Source organism: Heterocephalus glaber, unplaced genomic scaffold (assembly GCF_053883595.1).
Source record: "Heterocephalus glaber isolate CG9 unplaced genomic scaffold, H.glaber_assembly_v1.0 deba00001509, whole genome shotgun sequence".
In the NCBI taxonomy this organism is placed as follows: Eukaryota; Metazoa; Chordata; class Mammalia; order Rodentia; family Bathyergidae; genus Heterocephalus; species Heterocephalus glaber.
In genome coordinates this window covers 24,585,705-24,603,071 of record NW_028258325.1, presented here as the reverse complement: position 1 = coordinate 24,603,071, position 17,367 = coordinate 24,585,705, and the positions used below count along the sequence as shown (strand labels likewise).

The 17,367-nt window shown below is 33.2% G+C and overlaps 1 protein-coding gene across 7 annotated transcripts in view; it reads right to left on the bottom strand.

Moving 5' to 3' along the window:
• Pcdh7 (protocadherin 7) overlaps positions 1-17,367 on the bottom strand; it is a 404,881-nt gene that overhangs the window by 141,818 nt on the left and 245,696 nt on the right. Inside the window, exon 3 of one of the 7 annotated variants that reach the window (XM_087187428.1) lies at positions 16,363-16,389. The exons of the other annotated variants lie outside the window; for them this stretch is intronic. Within the exon in view, the coding sequence (XP_087043554.1) occupies positions 16,363-16,389 (27 nt within the window). The remainder of the gene's footprint in view (positions 1-16,362; positions 16,390-17,367) is intronic. 7 annotated transcript variants of the gene reach the window in all.

Here is a 17,367-nt window from a genome sequence, read left to right as displayed (position 1 = left end):
TTCGCACTGCTAGTATTTTGCATTGTAACTCAAGAAACTAGATTCCAAGTGGACCTACTCACAACCAGCCCAATCACCTGAGCTTTCTGCACTGAAAAAAAGGGTGCTATAAAATAATGGTTCATATAACTGATGAACTCAATTTTCACCTTTCTTTAATTTTTAGTTTGCAGGGAAATAACCCAGGTATGGCCAGTGGTTGCCATATTGACATTACAGCTAAGGTGCCTCATGTTTGACTTGATATATATACACAGGCTATTTTCACTTCTACTTGTAAAGTGCTTAAAGTCCTCCTGATTCTGCATAAGAGAGGGTTTAAAAAACAGTGAGAAAAAATTATTGCATGTTTTTGAAATCACATCATGCTAATAACCTAACACAATAGGTTATTAGGAAGAACATACTTGTACATCATTATCCCCTTTCCCTTTCCACACAGGAAACCTCTCTTGACCCTGGCTTGTCTTACCCCAGCTGATCTACTGATGCCTTTTTTGAAGAAAGAGCGGTGACCCAGAGAGAAGCAAGATGCCTGGGAATTGTGTTCCTCACCCCAGTGGCTGTGCCAGGAGGACCTCCATTTCTGTGCATTTCTTCTCTACCCACCATATTCAGTGTGAAGCCCTCAGACTGGGAAGAGGCTCAGAGCAAGCAAATGTGAGAACCGTTGCTTCCCATCCCCAATCTTCCCATTATAAAGAGCTCTAACACCACTCACTCACTTCCTCATTTAAAGAAAAATACTCCAACAACATATAAAACAACATCTGCAGAACAGTTGATGTCTTACTGAGTACTTTTAGAAGACAAATTGTTTGAAATTCAAGAAACTGTAAACTGTAGACATATGATTAAACACTTTTCTTAAAAAAGGGAGAAACTCAGAAATTTGACTTACTTATTTCAGACAGAAAAATCACCAATAAAGATTTTAGAGATTTAAATTTTGTTTTTCCTTTTGATCTCTACATATACTGAGTAGTCATGGTATGTGTTCTGAAGCCAAGCTGTCTACATTTCAATTGTTGTTTTAGCCACAGCTATGTGGTTTTTGACAAATTAATCACTTTATGCTTTTGTTTTATCATCTTTAAAATAGGAATAATATAGTTCCTAATGGACAGAACCATTGAAATACTGAGTTAATAGAAAGTACTTTGAACAATTTCTGGCATGTAGTAAATATATAATACAGATTGGATATTATTTCCATTATTAATTTTATTATTATTATTATATATTTCCTTATTTCAGTATTTCTTGGCTCTTAAAGTTTTGGAAGTTAAACATACTTTGTGCTGTATGTGGATGAGTCATTCATTATATGTGCTTATGGCTTCTTCCCAAGATGATAATGATAATAACATAATATGTATATATATACATATCTATATATTGATATATATAGATATTTTAATATCTATATATATGTAGATAGACAGACAGATAGACAGACTTGAAGGATGTTATACTGGGACATTTGCACTGAGTTACATCAATGCACTTTTTACATTTTTTTTTAAATTTGGAGAGAGGGTCTTGCTGAATTGCTGAGTTGCTCAGACTGTGCTCAAACTTGACATTCTTTTGCTTCAGCCTCCCAGAGTGCAAGGATTATAGGCATGTGTGACCACTTATAACTCTGAGACTGTATTTTAGGCTAGGACTCTGCTCAATCTATCTTTCTCTCTCTCTCTCTTTCTCCTTCCTTCCTTCCTTCCTTCCTTCCTTCCTTCCCTTCTTTCTTTGTTCAATAACCAAAGTTTAGAGACCAGAACTAAAAAGGTATCTGGGCTAAGATGACAGCCAATATTTTGGTGCTGACCCTTCAAGGTCAACTACAACAAAAAGATGCAGGACATGAGGGAAACTTCTCCAAGATCCTACATCTTTGGTGAGTCACCCAATCTCCTGAGCAGGGAGGTTGCTGAACACCAAAACGATAAGATCCAACAAAAAGAGTGCCAAGGAATGTCACCTGGAGGAAAAATCTCCCATGCTTTCGCAGAAAGCAACATGGTTAGGCAAGGCCATGACATATACTGATGGCTGACACTGACAGAGGAGCTAAGAGGCTCTATGCATGGTTCCAAGTCAGTGCCCGAGGAGACTCAATTGACCTTGTTAGATAGCAAGAGATTGACTTTATTTAATATAGGTCCGTAACTTGGTCTTGAACACCCAGTAGAAAAGTCTAATTTGGGCCAGGGATTTAGCTCAGTGGTTTTGCCGCCTGCTGCGCAAGCGCAAGGACCTGAGTTCAATCCCTGGTACCAAAAAAAAAAAAAAAAAAGAAAGAAAGAAAGAAAGAAAGAAAGAAAGAAAAGTATAACTATATAAGACAATAGCTATTTGAGTTCAACAAAAGTTTTAAGTTTTTTTAGCCAACATTGTTTAAAAAAAAATTATTATTAGATTCTTTTCATCCTTTTACAGCCCCAATTAATGGAAATTATGCTTATTATAGACAGCTAAGCCAGTCAAATACACTATAGAGCCTCACAATATATAGGGGCAAGCTATTGTTGGGTGTGCTCACTTTTCCTAAAAACACCTTCACATAAAACAAAAAGAAAAGGAGATATGTTGGGAGCAATGCTACATAATTTTAGGGAAAAATCATTTGATTAGGCCTAGTTCTTCAATCTACAGGACAGCTACGGCATTCAGAGACATAATTCCATTTTGGCCTCGGGTCACAACTGAGACCTCAGTGATGCTGCGATGCTCCACAGAAAGACCACACCTGCGGGAGACACCCTGGGAGGAACCAAGTCTTCATCTGCATAGTTCCTGGGAGGAACCAAATCTTCATCTGCATAGTTCCTCATTGTTCTTAGAATCCCCCTCCCACACACACACCCAGTCTTTTGTAACACCTTGTTTATCCCAATGTGAAGTACTGAACTACAATTTCGTTTGTTACATTTGTTTCTCCAGATGTACTGAATAAAAAGTGCTGCAAGCTAGGGGTTTTCGTCTTTGCTGCCCAGAGCAGCACTGATCAGACTCAAAGCTCAGCTTCTTCTCAAAGTCTCATTTTTCTACCTTTCCTGTAATTCGCCATGTACTGCCGTGGCTCACAGGAGACTAGGACTTACTGCAGAGGTTCTGGTAATATCCCCTTCCCCTGTTCCCTACACTTCCTTTCTTTTCTTTTCTTCTATCTCACTGTCTTCCTGCCTCATCCACTTCTATAGCACTCAGAAGGATGTAGTGCTTGGGCTATAACTATTAATCATATATAGAATGGAATTAACTGTGTCTGTCCAATGTGCTTTTTTTTTTTTTTGACAAAAGATTTTCTCCAGCAGCCAGAGAACAGGCAATGCGGTCATCATGCTGCGGAGTAATCTCTAAGGGTCAAAATGCAGCCCTTCTCCTTCCAAACTTTAGCAAGATTTGCACAGCCATACTTAAGCCTCAGAAGACTTTGAGGAAAATGACACTACTTTGACTTTGCAACCTAAAATGTTGATGCTGGATCTGTCCAAATAACGGGAAAACCTTTTTCAGTTAATTGTAGTTAACATGATGAAAACGTCATAATGTATTTGATGAAGCATTTTTGAAAAAGTGAGGGTTAGTATCAATAAAGGACAGATGTACTTGCTAAAGAAAAACCATTTAGTACTTTTACTGGTGAAGTGTTTATTGTGGGGGCTTCTTTCAGATGTAATTGTTTCTCTAGTTAGGAAATTTCTTATTGAGTAAGAGGCGACCTAAGATCCACTTTTTACATATTCATTGTCAACAGAAGCAAAGTCTTTTCCTTTGGAAAGTCAGCCAAGAATCCAAAAGTAACACATTTAAATGAAAGCATACTTATATCAGGGTGCGATGGGAAATGATCCACAGGTTTAAAACAAACACTTGGTAAGCATTTTAAAAGAAATTTTAAACAAGCATGAATCTATTTCTTCTAGTCCAAGGGGACACATTTGTCTGTATAAGTGTTAGGGTTTAAGATAAAGTCATCTACTCAGGGCTAAAGTTTAGACTAATTAAAATATATAAATTACATTTCTTGTGACCTCCAGGAGAGAGAGGTACAGGCTGGCATCAGCAGAAGCCATGATCTCAGCAGGGGAATTATGATTATAAATGGCCCAGAGCTTCAGGTATTACAGGGATGCATACGCCAAAATATTTGGGGCCATAACTGTAGATACAATCAATATAATTTACAAATGTATCAAATCCACTCCTTGATTTTTCTATGAAGTTGAGCTGAGAATACTTTTAGTAATAATAACTTCTTGCCAAATTACAGTAAACTTTGCATTAATTATAAAAGCCTTGTTTATTTAAAAGAATATCCTAGTGAAATTTCGTTACTGGCTTGCATAGTGTATTTTCTAGTTTTCTTAGAGGATATCGCTTTTCCTTCTCAAGCCATGCATTAGTAACTAATTTTGTTAGTATCACTGCAAAAGTCTTGTCCTCTATACCCAAGTGTCATCCAATTAGGCCTAGAACACTATCAAGCTTACTTACACCAATGTACCTTAGAAACCAGTCTATGTTAAGTATATAGGAGCAGTTTGAATGGTACAGTGAACCTGCTGGGCTGTTACGTGCTATTAAATCATGCACACTGCTTCATGTAGAAATGATGGGTCCAGTTTGGAACTTGTAAGCTTCTACTGCTGGTGAAACTGTAACATCTGGATGTTCATCACTGTATGTGCTCCAGAGCTTTACCTAGCTCCTGAATCCAATTTTTACTCAAAATCTATTTTTTTTTTGCCTATATTGGTTACTAATCACTATGTTTTCAGTTAATATTTTTAAAGTATGTGTATTTATATGCATGTTACTGATGACCAATGAAATGGAAAAAAGTCAGATTGACAGAATTTATAGGAGTTAAAGAATGAGTTGTCTTCTTATAGCTGTTTCTGTAACTTGTTTTGTATATTAAAAGAAGCTGTATTCTACAATACTGGTTCAGTATACATGATCATTTTTTCAGGAGTTTATAATTAGTCTCAATAGTGTAGTCCAAATTATGCTGTTGTTGTTTTGTTGTTGTTTACAATTGGTTAATTGGGCTTCAATATTATACTTGTTAAGAAAATAATTACAGTGTTGCTCATAGCACTAGGGGTAAATATTTTTGTTTCAAGCATCATATATGAACATATTATTGGATTCTCCCCTTTGTTTATGTAACAATTATCAACAATAAAAATAAGAACAACAGGTACTGTTCCAAACAGTTTCTCCATAATCAGATTTTGGCTCAATTTCTTTACCTCGATTTAATGACTATGTTCATAGGCATGCTTTTAAATTTTCTTTTAAAATGTAAATTCATGCTGATAGCTATGTTCATGGACTGGGTTTGGGTGAACACAAGTTAGTGAATTCTTAATATATTTTAGTATGTGTGCGTGTGCCTATGTGTGTGTGTGTGTGTGTGTGTGTGTGTGTGTGTATGATGTTCATGAAACACATTAGATATAGGTATATAGCTATATTCAGAAACACAAACACATAATTTAAAAATTGAGGTATGATTCAATCAGTGAAAACTCTGATATTATTAGTGAAACTGTTAATTGTACATTTTCTTGTTTAATTGATTAATAATGCATATAAAAGCATATGTTTAAAGTTTTAATCTGAAGCAATTAAATTTATATATAAACTATTAAAATATTTTCCAAAGACAATTTTAGCAATAGTATGCACAAAAAGAACAATACTTACCATATCATTTTATATGTTTTGAATAGAAATATACTTTTAGTAAATGCATATAAATCAAGATGTGGGGTAGTCCATGAACTTTTTTTTTAACCTAGAGGCTTTTGTTATATGTGGCTTACTATTTATTCAACAGATTCTTACTGTAATCCACGCAAATAAAAGCTTATCTTGACTTTAAATACTTACTAGAACCGCAGTTTTATCTACATATTTTTACCTGTACTAAAACACTACTCACAGTACTAAATTTACTATCTAATAAATATATTCTTGAAGTTTTTCCATCTTCATAAAAGTTTGCACACAGACATACATCTAGATCCCAAAGTACGTATTATATGCTGGCACAATATGAATAATATTGGACATTGAAAGCAAAAACATTTTCACTTTGCCACTATTTGACCTCCTAGAAGACGAGGTATTTGAAATACGTTATTATTTTTGTTCCAAACTAAGTTGTTGGTGCTGGTGTTTTTCTGTTTGTTTGCTTGTTTTGCTTTTAGTTTTAGTTTTATTTTTGTTTTGTGATACAGGGATCAAGCTCAGTTTTCTTGGATTTTACACAGATGGAGTTTGCGCTTTATCTGTCTTTCTGTCTCTTACTGCCTCTTCTCCGTCTCTGTCTCTCTCTCACTCTCTGCCTCTCTCTTTTCTAGGTGTGTTATGATATATATCTGAAGAGAGAAAGAAGGGAGGTAAGGACAATGAATAAAATGATAGGAAATAAAATAAGAGACACAAGAAAATAATGAGTAGGTGTATCTTGCCATCTAATCGGTCTTACATTTATTTAAACTTTTTCCTCTTTTTCCCATGAAAAACAAACTGCCCTACACAGTGTTAACCTACACTATGTCCTAATAAATTCCAACATAATGTTGGCCAAATTTAGGCCCTTAGAAAGTAATTTTTCCAGAATAACGCATCATTTAATTCTCTAAGTTGTTGGTAATATATAAGAATTGGTTCAACACTCAAAGAGTCTGCTATGTTTATTATACAAGATTTTAAAAAACTTGTTTCTAAAAGGCCAATACATTCAGGTATGAACTAGCTATATGTCTATATGTCTATATGCTAGAAGGAGAGTAACTTTGTGCCAACAGAAAATCCTTATTGTGTAAGAAAGAATCTTTCCAGCTTTAACACCTACTGACCCGATTTCCTAAATGTTAAAACTGACAACAGAAACCTACTTCTGATTTCCATAATTTTGTGAAATCTCTGCCCACTTCAGCCTTTTCAATTGCAAAGCTGGCCCAGATGGGATCATAAAATTTTTGTAGCAAGTTCTACAGCACATAATTTTGTTCAATAAAGTCATTATGGCACACACAGCTGTATACTGCCACATAAATGAGCACATGTGCAATAGAATTCTTGCATTATAAGTTTTACAAAACTAAAATTGAGATTATACAGCCACACACAATAATTTATTTGAAACATCAACATGTGCGTTGCTCTAGGGTTTCGCAAATGGTGCCATTCCTTTTCCAAGAGAAAACGTTTGTCATTTAATATTCAATATTAACACAAATGTTTTCCTCAGAATTATACTCTAAATTAGTGCTTTAAAATACATCAATATATCATTAACTTCTTACTTTAACATATTAGATCAATAGAAGAATCAATTCTCCCTAACAATGGTGAGAGAACCTAATCACTCTCTAAATTTACTTTTAATTAGCATCATCTGCATTAATTGGTGTAGCTGATAGCAAAGCATTACAGACATTGCTACATTGTATGTGAAATGTAATATATCTTTTGTTCCCACATCTCTCCAAAAGAACTTTAGTCAATTTTTCTGCATCTTTCAGTTCATATTTTCAAACATATTGCTCAAGAATTTCTCCTAAGACACTAACTGTATGTGGCTGTATCAGAGATGCTCTGTTCACATGAGTTTCCCAGGAAGTATTTGGTATTTATTACCTCTGCATGTTTGGAAATGTTTTGAGAAATATTTTCCTCTCTTCCTTTTTCCTAAAATTACTATTTTTCCATCAAATATTTGGATAAATCAAAGAAAACGCTCTGTATCCAGCAAACAGCCAAGATGAAAACTTTACTATATATAGAAAGCTTCTTGTTGCCAGTGACTAAGCTATGTTCTCACATGCTTATTGTTTTTTGACAAAAATTGTGAAAGACAGGCAATATTTCTATTGTTCTGAATGGAGAAGGTAACAATGGAAAAGAGAACAAAGCAAAAATCTGGGGTTCTAAGAAGTGACTTTCCAAAGGTAATATGAGCTCAAGCCAATGGAATTATAGTTTTACAGGTCATAGTTGTGCTTCAGGTCCTCCGACTCCAAAATTTGAAGTTCTTCTTGCTATATCACATATTCTTCTGGTGCTCCAGACTTTGTTCAGTATTCAACTTTGTAAAGGCAAACTACAAATACATTAATAACAAACACTGTGGTTTAATAAAAACCAAAACTTGGTCTAATCAAATCAAATCCCTGACATTTGACACTGACCTATAATTTTGGTTGTAAAACCAACTTTCTAACCAATTATATATTTTCCAAATTACTCTTTGTAGCCTCATCTGTTTTCTCACATATTCGGTGCAACTGAGTTACATTACTCTTCACTTAGGTGTCTCCAGTAGGAATTTTAGCTGTTCTTTAGCTCCATCTTACTTATCTTAAAATCTAGTCAGCTCTTCATGCTTGCAGACTCTACATAGAAAATAAATCTCTAAGTCCATTGTCTTTAAATATTAGCATGCTTGGAATTCCTCCAGAAAACTTGTTAAAACATAGGTTGCTGAACCCAGGTCTCAGAGTTTGTGACTCACTGGATCTGTTATGGGCTCCAGAGGATTGATAGTTTGGGTAAGTTGCCAGGCAATGTCAGTGCTTCTGATCCACGAAACACATCTAGAGGACTATGCATCTAGGGAATATTTTCACTCTTTGTGCAAATTTATTGAATTATGTTTTTATCATATCTTGACTAGGTACACACACACACACACACACACACATACATACTTTGGTCATTTCAATCATTACCCTCTGTCAATACCTCCTGCTGTACACTTTTAATGAGTAAAATCACAAATCTGATAGTTTACCAGCGAGTATTTGTTTAATCTCATTGATGGCATTTCACTGGCCAACAATTAAGATGATCACCTCAATTCAGTTTTCATCCACTGTACTTTTCTAGGTTTTTAGGCACTTTCCTTTAAATATAATATTCACTTTAATCTCAAAGTACCCACCTCCCATTAACTTTTAAAGTCTATTTCAAAGGTCATAGTCTTTGTGAACTACATTCAAACTTCCTCTAGCAAATTTATAATTTCCTATTTTGCATAGAAATGGTTCAGTTAAACTGTTCATTCTATTTTACTTATCATATTTGGTCCCTTTAGAGACTTATTTTTATTTGCCTGATCCTCCACCCAAAAAGAAAAAATTAAATATATTTGAGCACTTAATGATTATTTATTTACCTTATCCCCTAGTAAAATTAAAGAGAAAAATCAGCAAGTTTGTTTGGCCTGCTGACTTTCTTCTATTGTTCCTTACAAATCAAACAGCCTATGTTCACCCAGAAGTGCACTGAAGAAATAATTCAACATTATCTGCATGGGTTTAGAAAAAGTAACTTGTGTTGGCAGGTGTCTCTGAGACACACATATCTGAAACAATGGACAATTTTTAGTGTGTAATTTGTCACTGTCTTTAGATAAATATTTTGACTTTTTCAGTGACTCAAACTGACCTTTCTTCAACTTCAGTTTTTAAGGCATTTACCTCTTGCATGAACGTGAAATTTACTACCATTCACAATCACATTTTCCAAATAATATAGTCTAAATCTTAAAATTATTAAAACACACCTCTAATACTAAGAATTTCAAAACCAAATAAAAACACCATCCAAATAACTTTGAAATAATTTTTATAACATAAAAATTTTTTATTTCAGAGTTCTGTACCGAAATTATTATTAATATTCCTCATATAACTTTTCTAAATTAATCATTTATAAAATATAAAGGAAAAATTATAGAATTATGAATAAATTTTCCTTCCCTTAACAATTTTATTGTAATCTGTTTACTGCTAATAAATTGTCTCATAAAAACAATAGAAATAATGAAAAGCTTTCAAAAGTAGTTACTTTAAGAAAAAAGTAATGCAAAAAACAAAAGAAAAGAAAACAGAACATATTCTGCTTTAAAAATATCCATAGTATTTAAATCACCATGCTTAAGTTCACTGATTTTACTGTCACACCTTGTGGCAATTAGTAGCCAATTTATCTTTCTCCAATTGACAAAGCAAATGAACAGTTTTCATGAGTCTAGTTAAAGCATTATAATTATTCAAAACAAGAAAACAATTTAAACATTGCATTTCAGAGTACAATATCTTTAAAGATGGCCTTAATTTTAAACAATAGATTATTACCTTTGAAAAAGACTTTGAGTCTTTGGTGCAAAGAAATGCAATGGCCGTCTGACTCCTAAGCACTACTCTCAACAATTCCATACAATCAAGTCCAGTTACGCACCAATATTATAAAAACGCAATAGTGAAACCTAGGTCGAATGATTTTTTAAAATCAAATTTAATTTTCCAAGTATCTAACAAGGTAAAAGGATATCGCCAAACCCTTGCTATATTTCTACAGTTTCTAAGAGGACTCACTTTTCATTTAACAGTAGCACATGCCAAGATATTCTCCAAAGGTCTGAGCAGATGTGCTGAACTAACAAAGTGTCTTAGAGGGGCAGAAAAGTAGTATTCCTCTTTCTTGTATTTGCTTTGTCTTACAATCCTTTCTTCTTTATGAAAAGTCTACTGATTCCATCCACACTAAAAATGTTTACCCACTGGAATTTGCATTCCTTTCTTTCTGTGATGGCTGATGTGTCTGTTCTTAATCTACCTGAGGAACACAGCAAACAATTGCAAACTAGAAGGGATTTTACTCGAATTAAAAACACAAAATTAAAATGGACAACTCACTTTTTCCATGTTGTACTTGTGTGGCTACAATTATCTGGGTGAGATAAAATCTGAGCTTTTTAGGAGATCTCCATGGTAGAAAATTTAGTACTATAATGTAAAGAAGGGAAACAGTCTGAAGAAGGACACTGAATTTATTTTTTAGGGGGAGAAGACAATATAGATGCATAGATACATATATAGATACACACGTGAATTGATAGATGAATAACATGCAGATTTTATGTATTTATAAATTAGATTAAGTATCAATATATGTATATACATTGTGGTAGGCAAAATAATGGCCACAAAAGATGTGCCTATGTTAGATTATGTGACAAAGAGAGGACTGACATGGCAAATCATCTGCACCTGAGAGAGAAAAATTAACCTGATTTGTCTAGGAGGTCTTAATATAACCATCTGACCCTTATAGGTGAGAGAGAGAGAGAGAGAGAGAGAGAGAGAGAGAGAGAGAAACTGCAGTGTTGGAAGTTCTTACCCCAGTGTTACTTTGAAAACGTGAATTAGTGCACTCATAAAGGAAGGAAGCTGGAAAGGAAGAAAGGATTTTTCTCTAGAGACTCTAAAAGGAATGAAGTCTTGCTATGCCTTGCTTTTAGTCCATGGGTATCAATATTAGACTTCTGAACTCCAAAATTGTAAGATAAAAGAAATCAGTATCATTATATGTTTGTGGAAATAGTAGCAATATAAAATGAATGTACATTTGCCTTATTGTTTATCTTTAAGTTACAGAATATTTCTTTTGGGCATAATAATAATAAAGGTTGTTTGAACCAATTCTGACCAATAAAAATGCAAAGTAAATCCTGCCTAAGAGCCTGAGAAATCACTGAAAATATCCTTGTAGCCATGTTTCAAAATATAAAAGGAAATAAATCAAAGTTACCTCAATCTACTGAATTTCATTGAACTATATGCAAAATATTATGTCAATATGCAATTAGTACGAAACAATGAGAATTTTTTTATTTTTATTTGTACTAAATCTGGTGTACTTGTTATACTTACAGCACATCTCTATTGGGACTCCTTATACATATATCAAGTGTGCAGTTTTCACAATTGACTAACAGCTGCTATTTTGGACAGCACAAATCTATATATTGAGATGCTTCAGCTAGTTAAGCCAATTTTGGTGATAGTTTCAAATATATCTGTATGCTTAAAAATATACATCAATACTGCATCTATTTTTAAATCATAATAATTTTCATACATTTTCCAAACATATAGACTGACTTTGACCAAGATATTTCATAGTCAAAACTTAAACCATGTTCAAATTTCTTGAAGTTATTAAATGTAAATGATAATAGGATCAAGTCAACAATAAATTATTTTTGCATAAGTAAATGTTATGGTATTTATATCTTTCATGCCTTTAGTAAGCATGTTAGAAAGTTGATTTGTTAGTTTCCTAACTTTTATTTTATCAACTACTGTCCTTCAAACATAAATTTCTGTTTTCTTATTCTACTTTGTGTCTTAAAAGCCAGAAATCCAATTATTGTTCTATAAACCAAGAAAACATTTTAAAAATTTTTCATCTATTTCTGAGTGGCTGCTTACTTCTTTCTCAGAACCATCAAGAGCAGTGCTCTCTCCAGAAATACTGAACTGAAATTGCCAGAGTACTACGTGAGAATACACATACTTGAAGTCATCTTTTCCCATGGCCACCTAAATTTTACAACTTCCCAATCCTCATGATTAGGGATGATTTCTAAAAAGGTAAGAGGATGTAGTTTATTTCTAATGAGATATTATGCAGTTTCATTTTTTAAAAGATAAGTAATCGTAGATTATGAAAATCAAAGAAAGGTGTTTCTGGGAATTTTTACTACAACTTAAGCAGATAGTAGGATATATCTGTAGCAATGTGGTTGGTACATATTCTATTCAAAGAGTTTTATGTGTCTGATTTCCATCCCAATACTTACCAACCTAGCTTTCTTTATTCTTCTCTAGTTTTCTAGACTTTTACATTTTGAGGATGTTATAAAAAGTGAACACACACCTATATAAAACCATCCTCTCTTAAATATCTGGTAGACACTGTAGTTCATGTTTAAATTACCTGAATCTTCTATTTAATATACAATTACCTAAATTTTCCAATCCTAACTTTTTTTAAAGGATCATCAGTATTTGGATAAAAATTTAAATTGAAGGTGTTCTTCAAAATCTTTTAAAATATTTTCTATACAACAAAACTACATTTATTTCTTGGCCTGATTTTAATTGGCCTTTTCTTGTAAAGCATTATTAAAACCTAAAAAAATGGTGTATGTTCACAGTTAACATCTTACTTATAAAGAGATTTTTCCCTATAATTAAGAAAGTACTACATTGAATAGATGACATTATTTATCATCACTACTATCAGTTATAATATTTTGTCACTTTGATGGTTATTTCTCCATACATTTTAAGTCAGTCTAATTTATGGACACACTGACTCATGCGGCTCTGTGACTCGCCTTGGAGAGGAAAAACATCCTGGCTAGATTTGGAAGTATCTTATTATTAAAACTTTATTTTTAAAAATTTTCTTACAAATTATACAATTGTCTTACAAATTATCAATTATAGTAGACACAGTATCCCTGTACGACCTCATACAGGGGAAATACAGACTGTAGTATGGGAAGAGCCATAGGCTAGAATGGATCTCAACTCCCTCAACTTTACATACAGCACATACGAGAAAAAAAGAAATGAACATCTCCTGAGGATCTTAGTGGCATGTTGTTGTCAAGAAATTATTGCAAAATAGTGGGACAATTGCCCTCATTGTGCATTGACATTAATAATACTATTTGGTAGCAGGGAGTGAAAGACTTTGTTTTTTGTTTTTCATATATTAGAGTTAAAATTTTTTTCCATCCTAGTTCTTAATGTCAGCTCCTCTTTCTTTGGCTTATTCAAGGGATTTACAAGATTATAAATGAATGTTTTTGAAATTATAATGTCTATTCCCTAAGTTTTGCATTAGAAAAGAAAATTAACCCCATCTGAAAGCCAATGAGGATATGACTTTACAATTAACTAGAAGCTTCAGAGAAAGCATGATTACATGTATTTAACCTGTCTTGGGACAGCTCTTCAAACTCTTGAAAATTGTGTTGTTTCCACCAAACTTTATAAACTTGTTATTATATTGAGGCACTCTTTTTTTTTGTAGCACGTGAATGAGAAAGTGCGAAAATCCCCTAGCACTGTTTCTATTCAGCTGTGTTAGGAATCATCCATTGTTAACCTTAAAAACCCTTAAAAATGCAAAATATTCCTTTCTTACGACCCTTTATGCAACATTAAGAGTAAGTCTGGCCAACATGCTGGCATTTTCTGAACAAATGCTATGAGTCAAGTACAATGTATATCAATAATGTATATATATTATGTCAGATAAAAATCTTAATCTTCAGCATATAATAAGTCTATTCAGTGAAGGAGGAGGTTAAAAACATGAGAAATCAAGATAAGGACAATCTGGAATCACTGAAGGAACACTGAATGTGCAGAAGTATGATGACCAGTTTTATTCTTTGGTGTCTATTTCAAATGCTAAATTAAAAACGTTTAACCTTTGTCTTTCAAAGCTAAAAGAGAACATGAGTATCTAAATCAGCACTGTCCAATATGATAACCACTAACCAAATGGGGGTATTTAAATGTAAATTAAGATTATATAAAATTTAAAAATAGTTTCTCAGCCCCTGGTGCATTGATCTAAATGAAATTAAGAACAAAGTGCTGCATTGATCAAGAATCTTCTATCCTAAACCCCCTTCCAAGTGTCTGTCCTCTTTATCTCTCTCACTACTGTGCTCTGTGGAAGAAGGTAAAGTGCTGGTAATTCTTACACTACCTTCTACAGGATCCAGTGGATATCCTATCTGTTAAATGCAAAGGACTACTGGCAAATTAAATAGCAGGACTCCATGAATGGCACATTTCAAGGGGTAGCTTTGTAAGACTTGCAACATTTCAGTGGTAACTTGAATGCTTTCAGGTTATGGTGAAAGAAAAATAGTATTGAACAGATGTCCTTTAAATAGATCCATGACATCTGTATTGCAAGAAACAGAGTGAGGGCGAGGAAGCGAAGAGCAAACCATGAGCATTTACCCCTCTAGCAGTATTGCACACAGCATACAAGGATGCCTGCCTGCCTTCCTCCTCCCAACATCCATTTCCTTTCATCATGTATGCAAAAGACTGTAGATAATTACTTTAAATTCATTTGGAGTTGAAAAGTGGGGTTGAGATTGTTATTTTTAACAATTTGCATATGAGATTTATGCAAGAGTTTGCGTTTCTAAAATGAGAAGTTGAGCAAGATGGTATTTTACGTTGTGAAGCCCCTATGTAGAAGTGTGGTCACGTTTGTATTTCATGCAATTTTAGCCCTTGAAAATGGTTTCGGTGATAAAGGCTTAAGATCATTGGCATCATTATTTTAATAGCATAATAATTATCATAATCACAATATCATTCATCAAGGATGGTAAATTGGTGGATTATATGATGGATTTTCCCAAGTTGATTTTCTCTTCTTTTTTAGGTTTTTTCTTTTTAGAAGGAGGTGGATGGTACTGGAGATTGAATCCAGGGCCTTCACACTAAGCTACATCCCTAGTTCTTTTTATTTCTTTTCATATTTTTATTTTGACACAGGTCTCATTAATTTACTTAGTTGTCCAGATAAGTATCCAATCTGTGATCCACTTCCCTCCCCCCTGGAGTACTGGAACAAAAGGTGTGTATCACCAGGCTTGACTTTTCAAGTGTATTTAATATCTACTTAACAAAGCTTTACCTAAGGCAGAATGACTTATATGCTTCTTAAACTTCTTACTGTAAGTAAAAGAGCATATTTGTAAATCAATGTGACTATTTTAAACAATAAAATAATATCATTTTGGAGGCAATGGCTAGAAAGAATAAGAATTTTTCTTTTTCCTTCGCTCATGTAATTTAAGAAGAAACACATACATATATGCACACATATGTCGCCTCACTTCTTAGTTGCTATACTACCATTTACATTTTCCTCTGTTAAGTGCAATTTTTATGTATTTTTAAGAAAAAATGTTAATGCTAAATTCTTGTTCTTATCTGACTACCTTATATTAAATTCTATTATAATTTTTAAAAGGATCAGCCACATATAATTCAATATTCAATCCTTAATGTAATTATTTTTTATGATCCCTTGATCATTAATTTCTATTCATGAACCTTCCAATCTAGTAAATCTCTGCATTACATTTTTATATACCACATATATTATTGAAAACTCTTTAAAAAAAACCTCAACAGCACATGAGTAAATTCTAACACATTTTTCTTGCTAAGTAATAACTGATCCATTTCTTTTGTTCTTCTTTTTCTTTTTGTATGAAATATATCCTTTAAGGGACAGGGGTTGGGAGTGTCATATATCCAATAATGTTTTTAAAATGCATCATGGCCCTCATCCAATCATTAACTGCCCTCAGTTTCACTTCCTTAGCTTGGTCATCTAACTCATTAAATCTTATATCAAAAGGTATAGGCAAGAGAAGTGGAGAGCTGCTAGTTGTGCTGTCTTTGTCTTTATAAGTATTGCCCATTCTTTTAGTACCTGCAGTTCCTTGGAATGGTACAGCACCTGTAAAAGGTTAATGAGCATAGAGACTTTCAGGCATAATACAAATTACAGACAGACACTACAAAGACAATTCATTGCTAAACAAACAAGCAACATGCACGCTGCAGGCACATTATAGGTGGCAGGTATTACTGCAGCTCCCTCTTTGAGATAGCTTATAGGAATATGTATATATGTATATATATCATATATATATATATATATATATGATATACATATGCCTGGTGAGGCCATCTTCAAGCACTACTTCAAAAAGGTAGAAAGAAAATAATTTTTCAACAACTTTTAGGTCTACCCATTTTAATTTGATTTGCAATCATATACTTCTACTATTCTTATTCTTGAAAGTCATTAGAAATCTCTTCAACTTTATCAATTGAAGAAATGAGTATATTCTTAAAATAAAAGCTTGATCTACTTCTATCCAAAAGTATTGAATTCACAATACAGGCACTTTGTCTTCACTATATTATACATTTTCACTGCTAAAAATAAATTGTAGTCTAATGCATCTGTAATGAATATTTCAAATAGATTTAAACTCTCTGATTTCTTAAAAAAGTAGACTGAAGACTTTTGATGAATCATAATTTAAATAAAGAAAGAAAGCTGTCAAGTTTTCTAAAAATCTTAAATTATTTGCCTTCAAAATTGCATTCATTGCTTTATAAGAATCAACAAGCAATAATGTACATGCATTATTACTACCATCATTGCAGAGGGCTGCATAGAAAGAGTTCTTCCATTCCCAGTTTCATTATTAAACAAGCTCTTGCTAATTTTATAGCACTCAACATTAATACAAAAGTAATCAAATTAGCATTAGCCGTTCATGTTGCAAACTTCAATTTGTATTGCTAAGCCATTTAAGTGAAAATATTTGCATATCGAAAGTAAAAAAGTGGGATTTAAATGAATTTAGTATCTTAAGCAAACTAACTAGGCCTTGATGATAGCTTAAATGATAAGTTGTTCACA